At 54.3% G+C, this 19,060-nt stretch overlaps 1 protein-coding gene across 5 annotated transcripts in view; it reads left to right on the top strand.

Annotated features, from left to right (window-relative positions):
• JCAD (junctional cadherin 5 associated) overlaps positions 1–19,060 on the top strand; it is a 39,775-nt gene that overhangs the window by 6,800 nt on the left and 13,915 nt on the right. For 3 of the 5 annotated variants that reach the window (XM_060163363.1, XM_060163358.1, XM_060163352.1), the window contains one exon: positions 7,137–7,478. In XM_060163363.1, the coding sequence (XP_060019346.1) occupies positions 7,195–7,478 (284 nt within the window). In that variant the 5' untranslated portion in view covers positions 7,137–7,194. Of the gene's footprint in view, positions 1–2,773; positions 2,878–6,184; positions 6,256–7,136; positions 7,479–19,060 lie in introns of those variants that run through there. The other 2 variants (XM_060163373.1, XM_060163341.1) reach the window with 2 other exon arrangements.

Below are 19,060 nucleotides of genomic sequence, written 5' to 3'. Positions count from 1 at the left end.
TGTGCGGGCTTCTCACTGCGGTGGCTTCTCCTGTTGCAGAGCACGGGCTCTAGGCACGCAGGCTTCAGCAGTTGTGGCACGAGGCCTCAGTGGTTGTGGTTCACAGGCTCTAGAGCTCAGGCCCAGTAGTTGTGGCACGCGGGCTCAGTAGTTGTGGCTCGTGGGCTCTAGAGCGCAGGCTCAGCAGTTGTGGCACATGGGCTTAGTTGCTCCGCGGCATGTGGGATCTTCCCGGAACAGGGCTCGAACATGTGTCCCCTGCACTGGCAGGTGGATTCTTCACCTCTGCGCCACCAGGGAACTCCCAAGGGTGTCTGTTTCTATGCAGATAATTTTTTTTCTCTTAGAATTTAGTTTTTTTCTGAAAGTTACAAGCTCCCCTCCCATCTCTCATACGTGCAGTTTGTCCGTTTTTCAGCTTCACACGGCAGCTTTTATGAGAACCCCAGGTCCCCAACCAAGAGCCTGGAACCCAGAATAATTGAAGAGGTCTGCTGAAGGTCGGAGAGCATCGTGTGGTGTATTTGTGAATGAATCGTGTTACTGAGTATTTGAGTGTTTAGAAGTCAGTGCTAGTACGGCCATCAAGACGTTGCCATCAGCGAGGCATGAGCCCTCGTGTGTGTGCATGTACGTGCGTGTGTGTGTGGTGTGTGTGCTCAGTGTACAAGGGAAGCATCGCCTCGAAGAGCCGTCTCAGTCCAAGAGAATAAAGAATTTTTTCCTTTTAAATATAGTTTTCATCTTCATGCCACCATGCCTTCTCTCCTTTCTTGTTTATATTTATGCATTATTTGGTAAATTGGGAAACTTCTGTTGCTTATTAAGGAAGGAAATTTAGAGCCTACAATAGTGCACGGGCTGTGAAGCTGGACAGACCTTGGTCTGACCCTTGGATCTGTGCTTGCAGGCTGTGTCACCTTGGACTCTCAGCCTTGGTTTTCTCGTCTATAAAATGGAGACGTTCATATCCACAGCAGGACATTTACTGGGAGTAGAAAACAAAGTGCGCCAGGCAGCTAGCAGAGTAGCTGGCAGACTGCAGATGCTCGGGGACGGATGATGTTATTATCTTTCATGCGCTGCTATTCTGAGCTTATGGAACAGGCTCTTCCTTCTGCTTTGTACAGAGAGAGTTAATTGCAGCGGTGGCAGGGGGATAAATTAACCACAGATTGGAAGATGTTCTTGGTGAATTCGTCATGCATCTCCTGGAGGGTATTTGAGCATCTTACCACCTAGCCCAAGCATCCTCAAGGGGAAGAAAAGTAATAGAATATAAACCTAGTGATGTCATGACTCAATCATAAAACCCAACCCGGGAAACTGAGCTGTTCAGCATTGTTATTCCTCTCCCTCCCCCCCTACCCCTCTAAACCACCTAGATCATAGCCTGTGTGCCGTAAGCATTTCTCTTTGGGCCTCATCTCATGAATTTCGTCTAATCTAAACCAGTCCTGTCGAGGTGAACAAGAGAACTGTGGACTGAACCCAGTCTTCTCACCCAGCTCACTGTTCCTTGTTTTTTATTTCCTTCACTGTTTCTTCGATTATTTTTGGAGTCTTGATGCTTATAATTATGCATTTTAATAACAGAACAGAGGGGGAAAAAGCAATAGTTTGCATTTAGTGTAACTATTTTTCGGTGTGTTGTCGCACACTCAGCACAAAAGTTTTCCTCTGTAAAAAGAGACTTGTTATGCATCCGGTTTTCCTTCTTTGTATATACTGTCCTACACAATTTGCTTTAATCCAATGGCTTCTGTCGCTCAACTCAAGTTGTATAAACGGGTGAGAGGTTCTCTGAGCCGGGTGGCCAGGTTGGGCCCTGATTTCTCTTTGGTAACATTGAGCAACGCCACAAAGTCCAGTAGAAATTGCTCTCCTGACATCCTAGTAGCTACTAGAAGCCACACGCTTTTCTTTGGAATAAGCGGCTTGGAAGTTGAGTCACTTGGTAAAGGCCATCCGCCAAGCAGAAGCCAGGATGGAAAGCGAGGCCCTTCTGCCGAGAAAGCTCTCTGAGCTGCTCCGTTTTCGCTCTGATCGGGTGGAAGTCTGCAGACAGCTTCCACCTGAGATGAGAAGAAACAGCCGAACATACGCCCCCCAGAGAAGGAGACCCACCAGGACACGTGGCCCTTTTGCCAGGCCATCAGGTTTTTATTGGGGTGGCAGAGTTTTTCAACCGGTTTCTCAATTTTGTCTTTGAAATGATGGACTTAACTCTAGCAATTTGTGGGGCAGAGAATAGTAGGAAAAGATGAAAAGAGCCATAGTGAACTCAAAAGAGACAAAATGCTGCTTCCTGGCTCTCTCCAACCAAAAAGAATAAAAGCGGCAGCACTACAGGTCCAGTTCATGCTGAGGGCTCCTTGGTGGCCCTCTTGGCTCCTGCTACACCGGGTTTTATCTGTCAACCAGTGATGCTGTGTTCCAAGGCCTCAGGTCTCGAGCCCCAGGTAGATCACAGGCAGAGGAAGGAAGCAGCAGACTGTCCTTTCCCTTAAGGAGGTTTATTTCTTTTCGTCTTATGCTCTTAAGAATAGGAAAGTAGCTTCACTTAGTTGCTGTGACTTTTCTTGAAAGGAAATTGTTGATAGGACAGAAGAGGTGTATTTGCTGTTGAGAACAGAGCAAGGAACTTGTTAGACTAAGGAATTTCTCATAGCTTGATGGGGTCATTGAACTTGACAGAATTTCAGGGGTCACCTAGTCCAGCATCCTGACCAGCGCAGGATTGATTTCTACATCAGTGCTTTCCAAACTGTAGGTTGTGACCGATTCGTGTGGCACTGAATTTACTGGGTAGTGGCCAGCATGTTTCAAAAGTGAAAATGGAAGAGAAAATATGAGAGCACCCGTCAGGATGTGAGGGTAAGTACTTTCCCTTTCAAGTTTTGACTAAGGTGTGTACACACACCTTCAGTGGATTTGCTGTAAAAACAACAGAGTTGACAAATCCTTGACCGCCACTGAAGACTCTCCCAGCCACGAACTCCCCCCTTTCAGAGGCAGCCGGGCCCTGATGGACTGTCCTGTTAACACGTGTGTCCTTATCTTAAATGTCTTCTCTGCATTAATGGTATTCAGATAGTCATAGAATGAAAAAGATACTGAAAGTGGGCTCCTTCGTCTCTGTCCTTGTGTCCCGGGATTCCTCCCCTGAGAGTGTATCTAGGTACCTGCGCTGACTGGACTGCTCTTTATTAGATGTTCCACTATGAGTATTTGACACAAGGTGACAAAGTAGCAAAGAAAAAAATTTCTTACATGGACTGGCTGGAAAATCATACTCACAGGGTGATCTCACAGTGCAGCTCTACCTTGAGGGATTTGTTTGGCTTAGAAGCGATCTTCCAGAGGCCTTCCTGACCCCTTGAGAGCCTGGGTGAGGGTCCCGTCTCTCCTCCTGTCCTTGTCTCCGCCGCAGCGCTGTGACACTGTGGGGAGGGGCAAGCTCCCGTCGGTGTGCATGCGTGTGCCATGCTTCAACGACCTGTTTTCCTGCTGTCGCCACAGCGAGCCAGTGAGCTGCTTCTCGAGAGCAAAGAACGTGTCTCGTTCATTGTTATAGTTTCAGTGTCCAGTGCATCCTAGGCCCTCAGGAATTGTGTTTCCACGTTTGGGACTCTGTAAAATAACATTTGCTGTTGTCAGTGACTCGGAGGGCGATGGAAGTGTCCCTTCCTGGAAGACAGCTGTCTGGGTGATGGAAAGCGGGAGTGACTTTCGAAATCAAGAGTCACATCCCAAGTGACACGAAGGGAATCAGGAAGGGTCTAGTGGTCACAATGAATAACGAAGGTGAAAGCTTTTCATCGGGCAGGTAACCCTTCAGAGACAAAGGAGACATCGCTGCATGATGAACGCACTCTCACATTTGTGCACGAGTTACACTTTTCCCTGTACTTATGTGGCCCTCAGAACGGTCTGGTGAGCCAAGAAGAGAGTGGCCATTTTGCAGGTCAGAAAACTGAGGTTTGGTGTGGTTCATGACGTGCCCCCGGGATCATGGCTGGGGCTGGGTGTCAGCACCACCATGGGGATGAAAAGTCTCCTGCCCGGGCCCTAGAACAACGCAGGTTTGACCTTCGCGGGGCCGCAGATACACAGATTCTTTTCAGTAAGCGCCTCCTTACAGGGTGTGAGCCTGCACGCCCAGGCTCGGTTGAATCCGCGGATGGGGAACCGAGGATACAGAGGGACCCTGTGTACAGAGGCCTGACTGTAAAGTCACCCCCAGATTTCTGATGACCCGGGTGTCAGCGACCCAAGGGTCCACTGTACACACACATCTCTCCAAGTTGTAAACCCTCATGTTATAATAGCTTGCGTTTATGTCCAGCTTTGCTGTGTGCTTGTCTGAATAGCAGCCCTTTGGGCTGGTGGGCAAGGGTGGCCTCGGGTGCCATCCGTTCAGAAGGCCGCTGTCTCAGGGCTGGGCAGAAAGTTTGAAAGGGCGCATCTCCTCCTCAGCACCTTGGCGTCCCCTCCTGGTGGCCAGGGGGATTGCTGCGTTAGGGACAGGCCAGCCCTTCTGCAGTAGGTAAGGATGCTACGGGAAGGACACCGAATCCGAGAGGGGTTGGGACCACCGCGTGGCTATTGAAACTCTGTCTGAGGGGAGGGGTGATGTTTGGCCTGGGGTGGAAAGGAGGGAGAAGACCAGGCTCTGAGTTGGGGTCGAGAAGTGGTGAGTGCCAGCCAGAGGGAGAGGGGTCCTCTGGGGATTGGGTGGGCGCTGGGCATCCCACCCGGGCGGCAGGGTCACCCCCTCCCATGGGGCCCCACGGCCTGCGTGCCGAAGCTGCTGTGTTTCATTCTCCTGCTCCCCCAGGCTGCTGGCCTCTGAGGCCGAGCAGGTTACGAGTCCCCCCAGATCAATACACTTTTGACCTCAAACCTCTAAGGTCAAGTACGGCTTGTTTGCGTTTGGGTCTTTTTTGAAAGGTATTCACGGCCTGGCCTGAGCTGGCGTGCCACTTAAGGGTTTGCTAACTATACTTACACACAGACAGAGCCAGGATGGAGCGGTTCACCTAATCCCGGAAGGACAGTGACCCACGGACCTTTTCCTTGAGGGTCATTGCTTCTTACCGCTCTCACAGTGGATTCTGTGGTGGACGCCGGCCTGCTCCTCTACGTACTGGGTGGCCAGTTGGGGTGCAGCGCACTTGGCTTTGCTTTTCAAGAGCCTGACGTAGTAACGGAGAGGGAAACTGAGTGTCCTCGGACCTAAACTCTAACTTTAGCCGTGGTGCCGACTGGCTGTGTGACCTTGAGCCAATGAGTCTGGGGACCCTAGTCTAGGCTACCAGGATTCTGTTGCCGTGTCATCTCTTTACTCCTGGTATGACGGTACCCCAAGTCTATTTTAAATGCCAGTTCCCCATCTCATACACATGCATGTGCAGTCTATGGAGTGAACTCCTAATCACTCTTCAAAACCTAGCTCAAATGTCCCTTTCTCCCACTGTGCATTCCTTCAACAGTGATTTATTGAGAGCATACTATGTACCAGATGCCAGGGGCCTAGCACTGAACAAAACAGGCCTTGCCTCCACGTCCCCACGGCCCTGGGTTTGTGATGGGATCCCTTTCCTCTGCAGTCCCAGCCCAGGGCCCGGCTCAGGGGAATCGGAAGGAACGCTCGCCTCTCTGGTCCTTCCGTTTCTCTGGCCATGTTGTACAAGCGCCCTAGAAGACGCACAGCAGCAGGGTCAGGAGTGGCAGAGTTGCCGTGGAGACGGTTCCACTAGTAGGACAGCCACGGCAGGAGCTTGTGGATGTTCCGTGACGTGTAGGTACCTGACGGAGAATCACAGACTTCCACAGTCTGGCCCCCCCACCCTCTCCGTGCTGACAGTGGAGACTTTGCTGCTGCCGGGCCGAGAGAGTGATGAGCTGAGGACGGGCACAGTCAGCGGGATCCTGTGATGGGCCCCCGTGAGAGGTCCCGTCAGCAGGAAGCACGTGCGCCCCCTGCGCCCCCCTGCGCCCCCCTTTCACCTGCAGGCGGGCGGCAGGCATTTCCTGGCCATTGTCTGCAGGGGCTGCCACGGGGCTCGAGCTATTTCCGTCCACCAGCCAAGCGGGGCTGGAGCTGGCCGGGCTCTTCCAGGCCCGCTGCTGTGTGCTGCTCTCCCAGGCCAGCATCACAGCCCAAGGAGAGGCAGCGGCAGGTCTCACCAAACCGCCTTCCACCCTATTAGCAATGGGAAGACGCAGGAAAGAAGATTCTCTGGTGTCAAAGTAAACATGGCAGTGCCACGTCTGTGCACGCGTGTGCCTTCTCGTAGGGCTCTGTCCATTTTCATTCTTCTTGGCCGGTACCGTTGTCTTAGGACAGTGTGTTTGGGGAAGTTGCCACTGTTAAACTAAGGTGCCCTGGCAGAATTCGGACGTGGGCGCCCTGGGCTCAGAGGTGCGAACCATCTCCCCAAGATAACGTTGCGGAGGGATTTGATTCTTACAGGTTTCGTGTGGGAAGGAACTTGGGATCGTGTAGCGCGTTGGGTGTGTAGGCTTGGTCAGCGTTTCTCATTAAGGACTGAAGATCTATTTTCAGCGGCTAGTTACCCACTCAGATTGCGTCAGCTGAAGTGCATCCTGGCCCCGGGTTGATTAAAGATCTCGCTCTGCCCTCTTGGAGCAAAAGGTGTGTCTCCAAGATGAAAGCAGGGAAGTACGGTAAGATTAAGCTGGGAATGTCTCTTTTTAGCAGCATGGAGTAGTAATTGCAGCTTCCGAGTCTCTCTCTTTGTTTTGTCTTCTCTCCGGTGTGTGTTGTCCTCCGATGTCTGGGCTGTGGGCGCTGGGGACACTGTCAATCATTTCATGGCTTAAATCGCTAGTCCGACTCTCCCGCCAGGAGCGGCCACCCGAGGGCGCGGTCCCCAGCGTCGGCGCCCCGCCCTGGCTCAGCGGAATCAAAGAACAGACGCCACCTCTCCGGTCCACGAGGGGCCAACTCACCCAAGCCCGGGCTTGAGCGAGCTACAGGAGCCCCCCTTCCCTTCCTCTGCTGGCACCGCGCCAGGGTCCGGACTGGTCGGGGTCGAGGGCGGGCGAGGCGCGCGGCCCCAGCGGGAGTCGGTGACGGCTCACAGGTACTCTCCTTCCTTGTCCCGCAGTGTGGGTCCTGCCACCACGACGGCCCCGGCGGCGGGGCTTGGACGCGGCCCGAGCGCTATGTACAGCGTAGAAGACCTCCTGATCTCCCACGGCTACAAGCTGTCCAGAGAGCTGCCGGCGCCGCGCAAGGATGATGGCGAGGGGCGCCAGCCCGTGAAGCCCCGGGCGCCGGCGGGCCCCGGCCTGCTGAACGGGTGTGACGATGGCCCTGCCGCCTCCCCACGCGGCCAGGCCTCGCCGGGGGCCGGCCGCCTGAGCGAGCCCGACAGCCGCGGCCGCGGGCCTCGGGGCCTCGGGGAGCCCCCGAGCGCTGCTGCCGCTGCGCGGATTTCCGAGGCTGGGTAAGCTCCAGCTGAAGCCAGCGTTCCCCGTGCCCCGGGGGTCTGGCAGTGGGTGTGTGAGTCCGTCCCTGGCCACCTCCGGTGGGGCTGGGGGGCCTGGGAGGGGGGGAGCAGAGCGGCACAAGGCGGCGTGCGCGGGGACGCAGGGCTGGTGCAGCGGGCGTTTAGCGCAGAGTGGCCGGTAACCGAGTTGCGCCGGCTGGCGCGGCGTCTTAATCCTCAGCCGCCTCTTTGTTCCCGTGTAAGCTCTTCGTATCTCCTCAGCCAGGAATCACTTAAAAACACTGGAGAAGCCGGTGTGTGTCAGGCACACATTCCCAGCACGTCTGCTTTCTCATCAACATGTTTCACCACCTTGTACCTCGCAGAGTTGGGAGACGGATACGCCTCCTCCACCCGTGCCGAAGCAAACCTTTCTTCTCGCGTATCCGTGTAATTCCACTGGCCTCCACCCATCTTTTCACAAACGCACACACACGTGCACACGCGCACACGCACACGCGCACACACGGGCCCTAGTGCGGAGATCGCGTCTGAATACAGCTGCGTCTGTGGGTGTTTTCTTAATAACCAAAAAGAGGGTGGACCCGGGAGGGTTGGTGCAGGAGGGGGGAGGTAAATTAGAGGGAATTTCGGCGGCTTTGCCCCAGAGCCTGCGCGGGAGAGGACTCCGCAGCCCTCACCCGGCAGTTTCAACCTAGGGGAACCCTTTGCCATCACTTCCTAAAGCTGTGTTTGCCTTTAATGCTGCCCGGGGACCAGGCTCAGGCCGGGGGAGGGGCCGTGCCTACAAAGAGCATGAGGCTGGGTACAGCCGGGCAAAATGGGCCACCCAGACAGGTGGGAGCAGAGGCCTCTGTTTAAGGGAAGCAAACAGACATGCAAACGAAAAGGGCAGTGAATCTAGTCCAAAGGGAATGAACTAGCTTCCACGGTTACAGGTCGCCTTTCACAGGGAGGATCTTCCTTGTTGGTCGACAGCCTTCAGGGGAGGGATTTTGCTCTTACAGGTCGGAGCGTTCAACACCTTGGTCACTGAGTACAAGCAAAGGGGCGGGCTCCTCCTCACACCCAGTGGAGTAGAAGCAGGTTTGTGTTGCCAAGTCAGAGCTGCCTCTCTGTGGAGGGCGAGGTTGTCACTAATGGGGCGGGTTCAGGAGGGCGCCCAGGATGGAGAAGGGCTTGAAGCTGCTTTTTTTTAACCTTGCCCTTCAAAACCTGCCCTTATGTCCACGACTGCCTTTGCAGCCCTGTCCCCTGAAAAGCATGCCCACCGTGGGTTTTGGAGGAGGGTGATTGCGGGTATGTTGTCCGAGAGCCAGGACAGCCTTAGCTGCTGCTGCACAAACGCGTTCTGGGTTTCACCCCGCCTCCTGTGCTTCCGGTTCTGTGCTGAGCACACCTGCACCTTCCGCCCTGGATTTCAGGGCACCGAGGCTGTGCCCTGCTCCCCCTTCTGCATTTCCTGCAGAGCTTGCTACGCGCTGGGCACACAGTGTGTCCAGTATAAGCCCAGGGATTCAGTTCATCCACCCAGCCTCGTAACAGTTGTTGAGAAGCAGAAGGTTTAGTTTCTAACGAGGTGAAGACGATGGCCTTGGAATCCCTGCACACGTGCCACGAGTGGGGTCCATCCCAGTCCAAAGGGCTGAATCAGAGATCAGAGTTGGGTCCCGCTCGGGAAGCAGCAGAACCCCCTGGAGGATTCCACGTGGGCAGTGAGGCTCCCAGCCCCGTTCACAGCTTGCTCAGGATTCCCTAGCCCTGTGTGATCACGGGGGCCTGGGAACCTCAAGGCCCTCCATCCCAGCCTCCCTCAGACCTGTAGGCGTCTTTCTTTCCGTCACAAGTGAAGGGCTCAGCTGGGTTGAGAGCAGCGCTGGGACGTCTTTGCCTGTCGACAGAGTTCTGAGAGATCTGGCCGTTCCCCCCCCCCCGGTTCTGAGGCTGCCCAGTTAACTTGGGAGGTGTCGAGGTGCTTTTGGATTGAAGGTTGCCTTGTAGGGTAGAAAGAGAAAACGCATTCATGTTTGCAGAGATCCATGCCAGCGCCCCGTGCCTCAGAGACCCGCTGCCCAGCTTCCTGGCTTGAAGTGAAAAGACGTTTTCTTTCTTTAGTGGCCAGTAGAGAACTGGAAAGAGGAGGCAGGCGGAAAGGTAGGCTGGAGGGGATTACGTTTCCCTTTCGGGAGAAGCGTGCCTTGAGAGGAAATAAATAGATGCTAACAGTTAAAGCTTAATTCTGAGTCGGGACGCATCAGTGGTGCGCAGCTAGATCCCAGCCTTTAGTCACGGGGCGAGGCAGCCGTGCTCCTGCACCTGGCCTGGTCCCCACTGTGACCCTGCCAGGCTGGCCTCCGGGTCTGGGGGGCCGCTGGGGCCCAGGATGCGCTGTCCAACTCCAAGCCATCAGGGTGACTGGGGAGCATCACAGGGGCCCCTCATCCTGCAGTTCCTCGGTGGGGTGAGGTCTGCCCTAGAGAGTGCCCACACCACAGGCAGGTCCTCAGCACCCCTGGACCTCCTGGGGACGGGGGGCTCAGAGCAGTTTGGAAGAGGCCACAGGGGCCAAAAGGAGACTGGTTTGTTTTATTCTGGTGGAATGGTGGAGAGGTAGGCATGTTAGCAATGTTGTTATTTTACAGCCAAGAGCTTGAAGCTCAGAGAACGTCAGTGACTCTGCAAGGGCCACGCACTCGGTGCTGGTGTGGAGGGAAGCCCGGCTCGGGCCACAGCAGCACCGGGCCTGGCCACACTGTGCCTGGCGGGGCCCGTCGCCTGTGCTGGGCCATCCTCACGTCCTCCCCTGCACTCCCTGCCCGTGGGCGGGGGTAGCAACTCCCACGCGCCGCTGAGCCCCTTCCTGTCTGGGGAGCTGCGTAGGGACGGCATCTGTGCTCCCTGGTCAGAGCCGGGTAATGACGCCGCCCTGCGCACGCAGGCCGGGGCCACGTAGGTGGGGAGCAGTGTCGCCCGTCATCTGGGCGTGGCTGGAACATCAGGGCTCCCGGGTGAGAATGAAGAACGATAGGATTGATAACTCACATCGCCTTAGAGTTTTTCGTGTATGAGCTGGTTATATGCAGCAAAATGTTAAAAAAAAAAAAAAGGCGGGGAGGAACACAGAACAGATTTGGAGCCTTGACTAGGTTCCCAAATGCAGGACCCACGCTTCCTAAGTGGGCGGAGAGGCTGTGCTCTGAGCTGTCGCTGTTGTTGGATCGAGCGATACCGAGCTCCTGGGGTGGCAGGAGGGGTGCAGGACCGGCTGAACCTGCTGAGAAGCCCTTCGGCTCAAGTGGGGAGACCGTTTATCCAGAGCGACAGTTAGAGTCACTGCTTTCCAAAGCTGCGTCCCACGTGTTGCCGGGACTGACCTTCTCAGGGCTGGAGACTGGACGAGCGTGTAAAGCACAAACGCTGGCTGTGCGGCCCCGTCACCTGCACTGTCGACCCCAGCTCTGAGGTCGCGGCCTTGGTGCCTTCGTTTATGCCAACCTTGGGGGACGGGTGGGGAGGGGACAGTCACAGGCTCAGCAGAACTCCCAGGGGGCCGCCTGGTCCCTGGCGGGAAAGCTTCCGTCCTTGTGGCTTCTCCGGGCGCAGGGAACCAGAGGCACCTGCGTGAAGGGGGAGGTGTAAGGATACCACGGGGGCTTGGCCCGCAGGACACGAAGACTGGCGGCCTCACCCGATGTGGGACGAGCAAGCTGGGCCCAGGACAGGCCGTTAGCCCAGGTCTCTCCAGGCTGTGGCCCGTCCCTGCAGGACCCTCTCCGCCCGAGGTGTCGCCTGTCACTGCGTCTCCCTGCACTGCAGCTCCTCCACTGACGTCACCAGCAGTTCCCACTTCCCGCTAACCTGGGCTCCCCGGGACTTGAGTCCCACGTGGAGGCAGAGGTTTGCCTCCAGAGCCCCCGCCGACTTCCGCCCTTGGGTCTCAGTTTAAATTTCCGAGAGAAGGTATGTGTAGTTTGGGGCAGCCAGAGATGCCTTGGGCATGGTGAGCCTGCGGCCCTGTTCTGGTCGGCGGTCAGCACGCGAGGCTGGCCAGGGCAGGGCGGCTGGACGGTGGTGGGTGTCCGGGCCTCACCCGCTCTGGGCAGAAGGCTTCGGATGAGGCCGCTCTCCAGGCCAGGGTGGGCGCGGGGCTGACCGTGCACTCCACACATATTTTCTTTTCTCTTCCCAGACCGTTGGTTTAGGAACCCTAAAGCCCTGGCACGTCCCCCTTGAGTCATTCACTCCGCAGGGTGTTCACCTGGGTGCTAAACCACTCCTAGATGGTCTCAGGGACCGGACTGGGGTGATGAAACTGGCTGTGTGAGTCACCCACGTGGTACAGAAGAAAACTCACAGGTCACGTCAAATGTCACTACAGTATTCCCGTAGCAGGAAAACCGAGGATGTACATAGCAGGGAAACCCAGGATGTACATAGCAGGGAAACCCAGGATGTCTGTAAAACTGCAGACAGCGTTCTAGATGTCAGATGATTTAATGCTAGGTTTTTGTTGTGTCCTAATCTTGGCCGTATAACCAACAGCAGATACTAACTGTGTGCATCTTCTCTGTGGCCTCTGTCCTCCCCATGGCAACATGAAAAGGATGCTTCTGAAAGCTGGTATTTACATCTGTGCTCAAAGCTTATAACGAGTAGACTTCCAGTTCATCAGTTTGTACCAAGTTTAACTATTTCTGCACGTACTGCCTTGTTGCAGGGTGTGCTTGCCAACACACACACACACACACACACACACACACACACACACACAAAGATTAAGGGGAAACAGAGGAAACGCGCACAGGAGAAAAGCTAGCTGTTATCTATATGTGGAGGAAACTGCATGCTTAAATGCAAGTAGCCATCACTGAATAATACTCGGCTACCATTAAACTTGTGAAACACTGTTATCAGGCATTCCCTGTTTCCTTACTGTGTTTCCTTTGAAATGCTATAATCAGAGGAAGCTGTAAAGTAACGTAACATAGCAGAGGTCTGAACCTGAAAGTTGTACCACAATAAGCTCTTTTCTGCTCAGCCCCAGAAATCCTGAGAATAGCTTGTAATTATGTCCTGTCGTCAGCGCAGTCATAGCTAATTAGAGACTCAGCAGTCTGAGAGGGTCTCTGATGTGGGGTGAGGGGCCTCGTCTGGGGAGCCTTCCAGTGGTGGCTCAGTGGACGTCGTTCTAGGTGGTGCTACTGGGTATGGTAAACAGTTCCTTTGCAGAGGCTTTTTAAGCTTCTCTCCCATCATATCCTGCTTATAATGGTTCTCCAAAAAAGGAACGCCTCGAGTTTAACATCTGTTTCCATGTATCTCTTTCTCTGTACAGAATTACACTTCCACAAACATCATTTGTCTTGTAGCTGCTGCTTCGTCTCCTAAGTGTTAGGCCTTGTTGGTTTGACCACTTCACAGAGCAAAGTATGGGCTGTGTGAGCTGGAGCGCTCATCAGCGCACGTGAAGCTCCAGACCTCCGATTTCCCCGTTGTCTTGTTGTAAACCCTTCTTCCGAGGCACTTTGTTTCTGTTCATCAGCAGTGTCAGCTTCCAAAGGCCCGGACGCTGGTTCTCTCCCTGCACGTGCTCCCATGTTGCTCCACCGTCACCATGTTTTCCCAAGAAGAATCAGGTTGGACCCTTTGAACATGAGACTTCAGGGAGAACAGTGGGGAGGAGGAGGAAGACATCAGCAGCACAGCCAAGAGCTCCATTTGTCTTGGCAGCAACGTTATCACCAAGAGGAGACTTGCTGGTGACGAGTTCCTTCTTTAGCCAGAGGACTGGGTTAGTTAGTAGGTGAGGAAACACCCATATATATCCATAAGGATACGTCCTTATTACGAGAACACGGGGAAAATTCTGGAATAATCTGCCTTACCTAGTGGATTCATGAGAGAGAAGATGGGCCCCAGCTTGCTCTTCCTGCTTTGTTTGAATAGACTAGATATTGGTTGGCTGGACATCGTTGTTACGGACCCTCCCTTAGAGCCTGGCCGGAGGGTCAGGGTCGTGTTATGTCAGTCAGTGCAGGCCCATTGATTACAGCTTAGGAGAGGACAGTACGGGTCTACAGTAACCCCACTCGAGGGCAGACACTCACTTGTCTCTTCCCTGCGTGCCCCTCACCCGCTCCGTGTACCATGTGAGGCGAAGACTTTCCAAATGGATCCCCCCTGCTGAGAATTGCTTTTAATGGGGGTCATGATGGTACTAGTAGCTAAAAACAGGGGGTTCGTATGTTAGACACTCTGCCAAACAGTTGAAATGTATTATCTCATTAATCCTCCCAACAAACTTGAAAAGGAAGGCGTTCGGACCATCCACTGGACAGGGGAGGAGTCAGGCCAGGGGAGGCGAGGCGTGTTGCCGAGGGTATGTGGCCACGAAGCCCTGCTGCAGGCGTCTGGACCCCCCCCCGCCGTCCAGCGTCCCAGGAGACGCCCACACACTCCGGGCAGCGTCCCCACCCCGCCCCCTGGTGGCGCCACTGAGGGGCGCCTCGGCAGCTCCATCGCCGGGAGCCGCCCTCCTTGGGGGTCCGCCGCAGGCTCCCGGCAACCCGACCACAGGCCCTGTCTTCTCATCCCACTTCTCCCCACTTCAGCCCTTTCTTCCTGAAGCTGGGAAATCCGTCAGAAGGGGCCAGGTCACCCAGAGTAAGTACAGGGCAGCTGCCCAGCCACTGGGGGGAGGGTCCCACATCTGGGAGGGAGGGGACGGCGTCTGCCCCACGTGTATCCCCGAGAACTGCAGCTCCAGGCGCTGGTTTGTAAAAAGCAAGCAACGACCCTAAACGCCTCTTGGGCGGGGCCTCTGACTTAGGTCACTTGGATAAAAGGTCTTCCCCAGACCTCGCAGAATCAAAAAGCTCTCGAAGTCCTACCCCGAAGATGATGCAGAAAACTGCCGGCCGCCACGAGAGCAAGTTGCGTCCGCTGCTGGTAACGCGGTCTGATAGCCAGCCCTGCCCAGGGACGCTGCCCATCCTGAGCTCATCTCTGTGGACCCTGGACCCGGGCTCAGGCGTTCAAACCCCCGGGTGGAGGACCAGACTCAGAGGGCCTTCCATCCCCTGCGTCAGCAGATGTGTTTCCCGGGTGGGTCTGCTTAGTTACCTGTCCGTGTGGATACCTAGAGTGCTTTGGACTGTCCTCCTGCCCCGCCCCTCCCGCATACGCTAAAGTTAGCATCATTCATCAGTCATTTATCATGCTTCCTCTTCCAGACCCATTGTTAAGTGTGTGTATTTAAAAAAAACAAACAAACAAACCAAATAGTAACCTCCTGAAATAGTCTCCCTGGTCCTTTATTTCAGCTGATTCTGTAGTGTTTATCATTTGCGCTCACTCGTCGCGACATTGTGGAAAGCAGGCGTAACGGTACATTCGCCGTCTGACCCGACAGTTGTGTCTCGGTTACCTCTGTACCAGTGCAGCTTGCAGTCCTTGTCCACCGTGAGCCGTTGGCTGAATAGCGATCTGTCCGTTACGTTCCCGAGAGAACATAATGCTCTCCTGAGAGCAGCCTTGTCTCTTCTGACGGATCTTAATTTGTGCTAACCTCTAAACCTTAGTCGTGATCTCTTCTTGACCTTAAAGCTCCCCTTTCCAAAATTAGCTTATCTGTTACCCTGAGTCAGAGGGTTAGTCACACAGTGTAGTACACTGAATATACCACGGCTCGCTGGAAAGTGAAATTGCAGGCTTCCAGGCCCAGAGAGGACTGGGGAGGAAATTCTGTAGCACTAGATAGCTGACCGCGTCCCAGAAACGCGCCGGGCACCCAGCACTGGGTTGCTGGCGCTGAGTCCCTCTAAAGAGATGCCCCAGTGCCCCTGCCACCCTAGAAGGAAAGCACTGCTCCTTCACGGGGTGGGAGGTCCTTTAAGGGATGTGTACTACCCTTATGCTCAGACTGTGCTCCTGGGTAAGACTGACCCTCCCATCTGGAAGAGGGCGTGGCTTCTGAAGGAAGGGACACCAGGGCTTCAAGGTCATGGGGCGGCACCAGCATCTGCTAGGGTGGTGGCCCTGCCAACGGGAAGAAGTCACTGGACTGGGGACCACTTCGGTGGGGCCTCCCGACCTCCACAGAGAAGACGAGCCTTTGGGGGCTGCCCTTGGGGGACCAGATTCAGGATCTTGTGGGGAAGGGAGGAGGGCATCTCCCCCCGCCCGCGGGCTATCAGGCACAGAGCTAGGCTGCATTGAGCCCAGGCGATCACAGGTTGGTGCAGCTCTGAGGACCGTGGAGGGGATAATCCTGCAGTGGGTGCAACCGTGGTTAAAAACCATGGCCCCTGCTGCCCTTCTAAGTAGGCTTTCCTTTTAGAAAGGATGGTGGGATTTCCTGTTGCGGTTGAAAATGTCATGTGAACAGACAGAAAGGTCTCCTCACTTTTTTCATCATCAGCCTTTATACCTTCAGCAAACAGATCTGCCTCTTTTCCTATAGACATGTTGTTTTTCACATGTTTATGTTTCAAAGATTTTCCAAACACCCCGATCAGTGGTTCTGTCGTCATCGTGTCTCTTTTCTGATACTCAGGGAGCTGCTCGCAGGTGTGGCTTCTGTCTCCTCTCTGACCTGTTCTCCCAGGGATTCTGTACAAAGACCCTGCTTGTCTCACTGACCTTGTCGACACCGTTTATTTGGGCTCTCACACGCCACTTGGCTTTCCTTATCTTTTTCCCACCCCGTATTAACGCGTTCAGCATGTTTTTTGTGAAACGTCCCATTGTTAACGTTTTGTAAATGTAAATTATTAGTCTCATTTTTTAAAAAGAAAAATTTGATCTCAGCTTATTTCCTCAAAGGTACCGGAAAACACATTCTTGGCTTTGAAGCCATGTGAAGTGGCACACATTTTAGCTGTTAATGGACGTCATACACTGAAGCCAGTAGATATCCAACTTGATAACTTGTCTGAAGGAGAAATTCGCCAGAACTGTCACCGCGTGGGCCACGTGTGCCTGTGAGAGCCAGGCTCAGACTAGGTACAAACTAGATGTTTGTGAAATAATTGCTTCATATAAAAGTTTTCTCTGTCATGTGTACTCTTTAAAATAGATTATTTAAAGTTCTCCGGGTGGATCTGTGTTTTCTTGAAACTGGGGTTTTGCTGTATTGTGCAAATAGAAGAAAGTTTTGCCTAGAATGCCCAGCCGTTTTGATCAGTTACAAATGGCAGCTTTGACAAAGTTGAGGTGATAACGGAACATTTTTGGGCGGGGAAGAAAACTGGCCCCCTTCCTGGCGTAGGCAACTACAGCCTGTTTATATCCTTGTCCTGTTTGTGTCATTCTTGGTTTGTCTCTGATTATGCTCGTGGCCCGAACGTGGACAAATCGCACCTCAGGATTTCAGTCCCTCCAGACGTTTGCTGATAAGCACATAAAAAAAAAAAAAAAAACCAATGAGAGATTACTTGCACTTGTCTAGTAAGGAAACACATCGGCTGTGATAGCCGGACACGGGAACAGTGCGGCAGGGCCAGCTCTGCTCCACGCTGCGGGTGGGACGAGCCTAAACGGGCCGGACCGATCTGAGGTCACATTGCACAACAGGGATAGCATGATCCCTGATCTGCCGCTTCCTTTTCTACGGATTGATTCTAAATAACCTGGGACCTGCTTAGTGTTGGTGAATAGAGTTTCTCAGAAGTGTTTCAGAGCGTAAGCTACGTGGATGTCTGATAGCCGTATGATGGTTAAATAAAGCACGTACACGTGATAGACTGCCATTCTCCCATTGAAACTGTGCTCGTGAGGGATTTGTCATGACGCTGGAAGAAGTGAAACATGGTGGCTAACTGGGCTTTATGGCCACATTTGTTGGGTTTGAATTCTTTTCCCACCACTTGCAAGCTGTGTGACTTGGGAGAGTTGTTCAACCTCTCTGTGCCTCAGTTTCCTCCTCTGTAAAATGGGACTGACAGCAGTTCCTACCTCGGAGTGGTGCTGGTGAAGCTTAAATGAGTTAGGAAAGCACTCAGTAAGGACCTAGCACACTGTCACCACTATGTAAGTGTTGGCTGTCGTTTGCGCTGCAGATGTTGGGGAATGTTGACGTAAAACCAGAAAGCAGATCAACACTAAGGCTGTTTGAAAATCCACATCCTTACACACACACAGACCAGAAGATATACATCAAAATGACCGTCTCTGGGTATAAAGACTACGAGCGATTTTTGGGGTTTGTACTTTCCTATATTTTTCCACATTCTCAACAATGAGTGCGTATTACTTTTATAATTTAAAAAGCAATCAGGACTTGTAGAGTTGGAACCTTTCTTGCTTAGCCCGTGGTTAATCGAGGTAGCGGAACGCCCCAGGCTTCCTTCCGCCTCATGGGTTTTCTGTGTTACAGTCCTGGTCTCTGCCGGTTCGTGGGCAGTCGCTTAATATTTCTGCACAGTTCAGCAGTGTTCAGATCCTTCCTTCAGCTGCAGTAGAGCAGCTCTAAACTCGGGCTGCCAGAGTCATTTGAGGAGGTTTTGAAATATCTGGGCCCGGGCTCCTGGCGGCACTGATGAGATCCCCTGTCTGGGGGTGGGCCCTGGGCGGTGGTATGGTTTAAAGGGTCACAGGGAAACCCTGACGCCCAGCCGGGCGGTGGGCCACAGCCTGGAGCTGGCCGGCCGCAGGTACCAGCATCTGTTACCTGGCAGAGGGCTCTTCTCCGGAGCGGAGCCCCTCCGTCTCAGAAGGTGGCCCGAACATGTTTCCACGTCCCCTGACGACAGGATGCCCAGAGAGCTTGGTAACAATAGACACCGGACCCTAACCCGGAGCTACTGAATCTGAACTTCCAGGGGCAGGGACATTGATAATGTGTATATTTAATGAGCCCAGTGGGCGGTGGTTACCTTCGGGGAGATGTGGGAACTCTGCTGGGGCCTCCGTCTCATCCATGCGCTGGGAAGAGCTGGGGGCCGCGGAGAGACGCGGTGCCTGGCTGCCCGCCTGCCTCGGAGACTCTCACGGGCTGGAGCTGGGGTACTGCCTACGGGCGTGGGGAGGCGGGGTCCCCCGACTGCCGTGCGCTCCTGGTTGACGCCCGCCCTCAGTGATGGTGCTGGGCGGGGGTGCTGGGACCCACAGCACAGGCAGCACCCAGGGACCTGGCAGGAGTGCCTTTGATGGAGCCCCACCCAGGCCTGCTGAGTCAGCCTCTGGACTGGGACCCAGGGTCCTCACCTGAGCGGCCCCCTCGTGATTCCTGCCCACACTCGACGCGGGTTCCCAGACCCGCCCCCAGAGAGCAAGCAGCCGTCCCGCCTGAGCTGGGGATGGAATCCAGGGCCCAGGGCCACACTCTGGAAGCCCGGTCCCCTCGGGCATTTCAGAGCCCTGAGCTTGGCCTCGCTCACGTGCGTGCGAAGTCCTGAAGTTCTTGAGCGCAGCCTGTCGCTCGCTAGGCGCGCAATGGCAGAACAGCTGGCTGCCTTCCAGCCCTTATTCGTGGCCCGTGGCTTCTTCCAAGTCGACGAGTGCTGGGGTTGGGAGTGTGTTTTTGTTTTATAGTCCATTGCTTTTTTTTTTTTTAATTTTATTTATTTTTGGCTGCATTG

Source organism: Lagenorhynchus albirostris, chromosome 1 (assembly GCF_949774975.1).
Source record: "Lagenorhynchus albirostris chromosome 1, mLagAlb1.1, whole genome shotgun sequence".
Classification (NCBI taxonomy): Eukaryota; Metazoa; Chordata; class Mammalia; order Artiodactyla; family Delphinidae; genus Lagenorhynchus; species Lagenorhynchus albirostris.
This window is presented reverse-complemented; position numbering and strand designations above follow the sequence as displayed.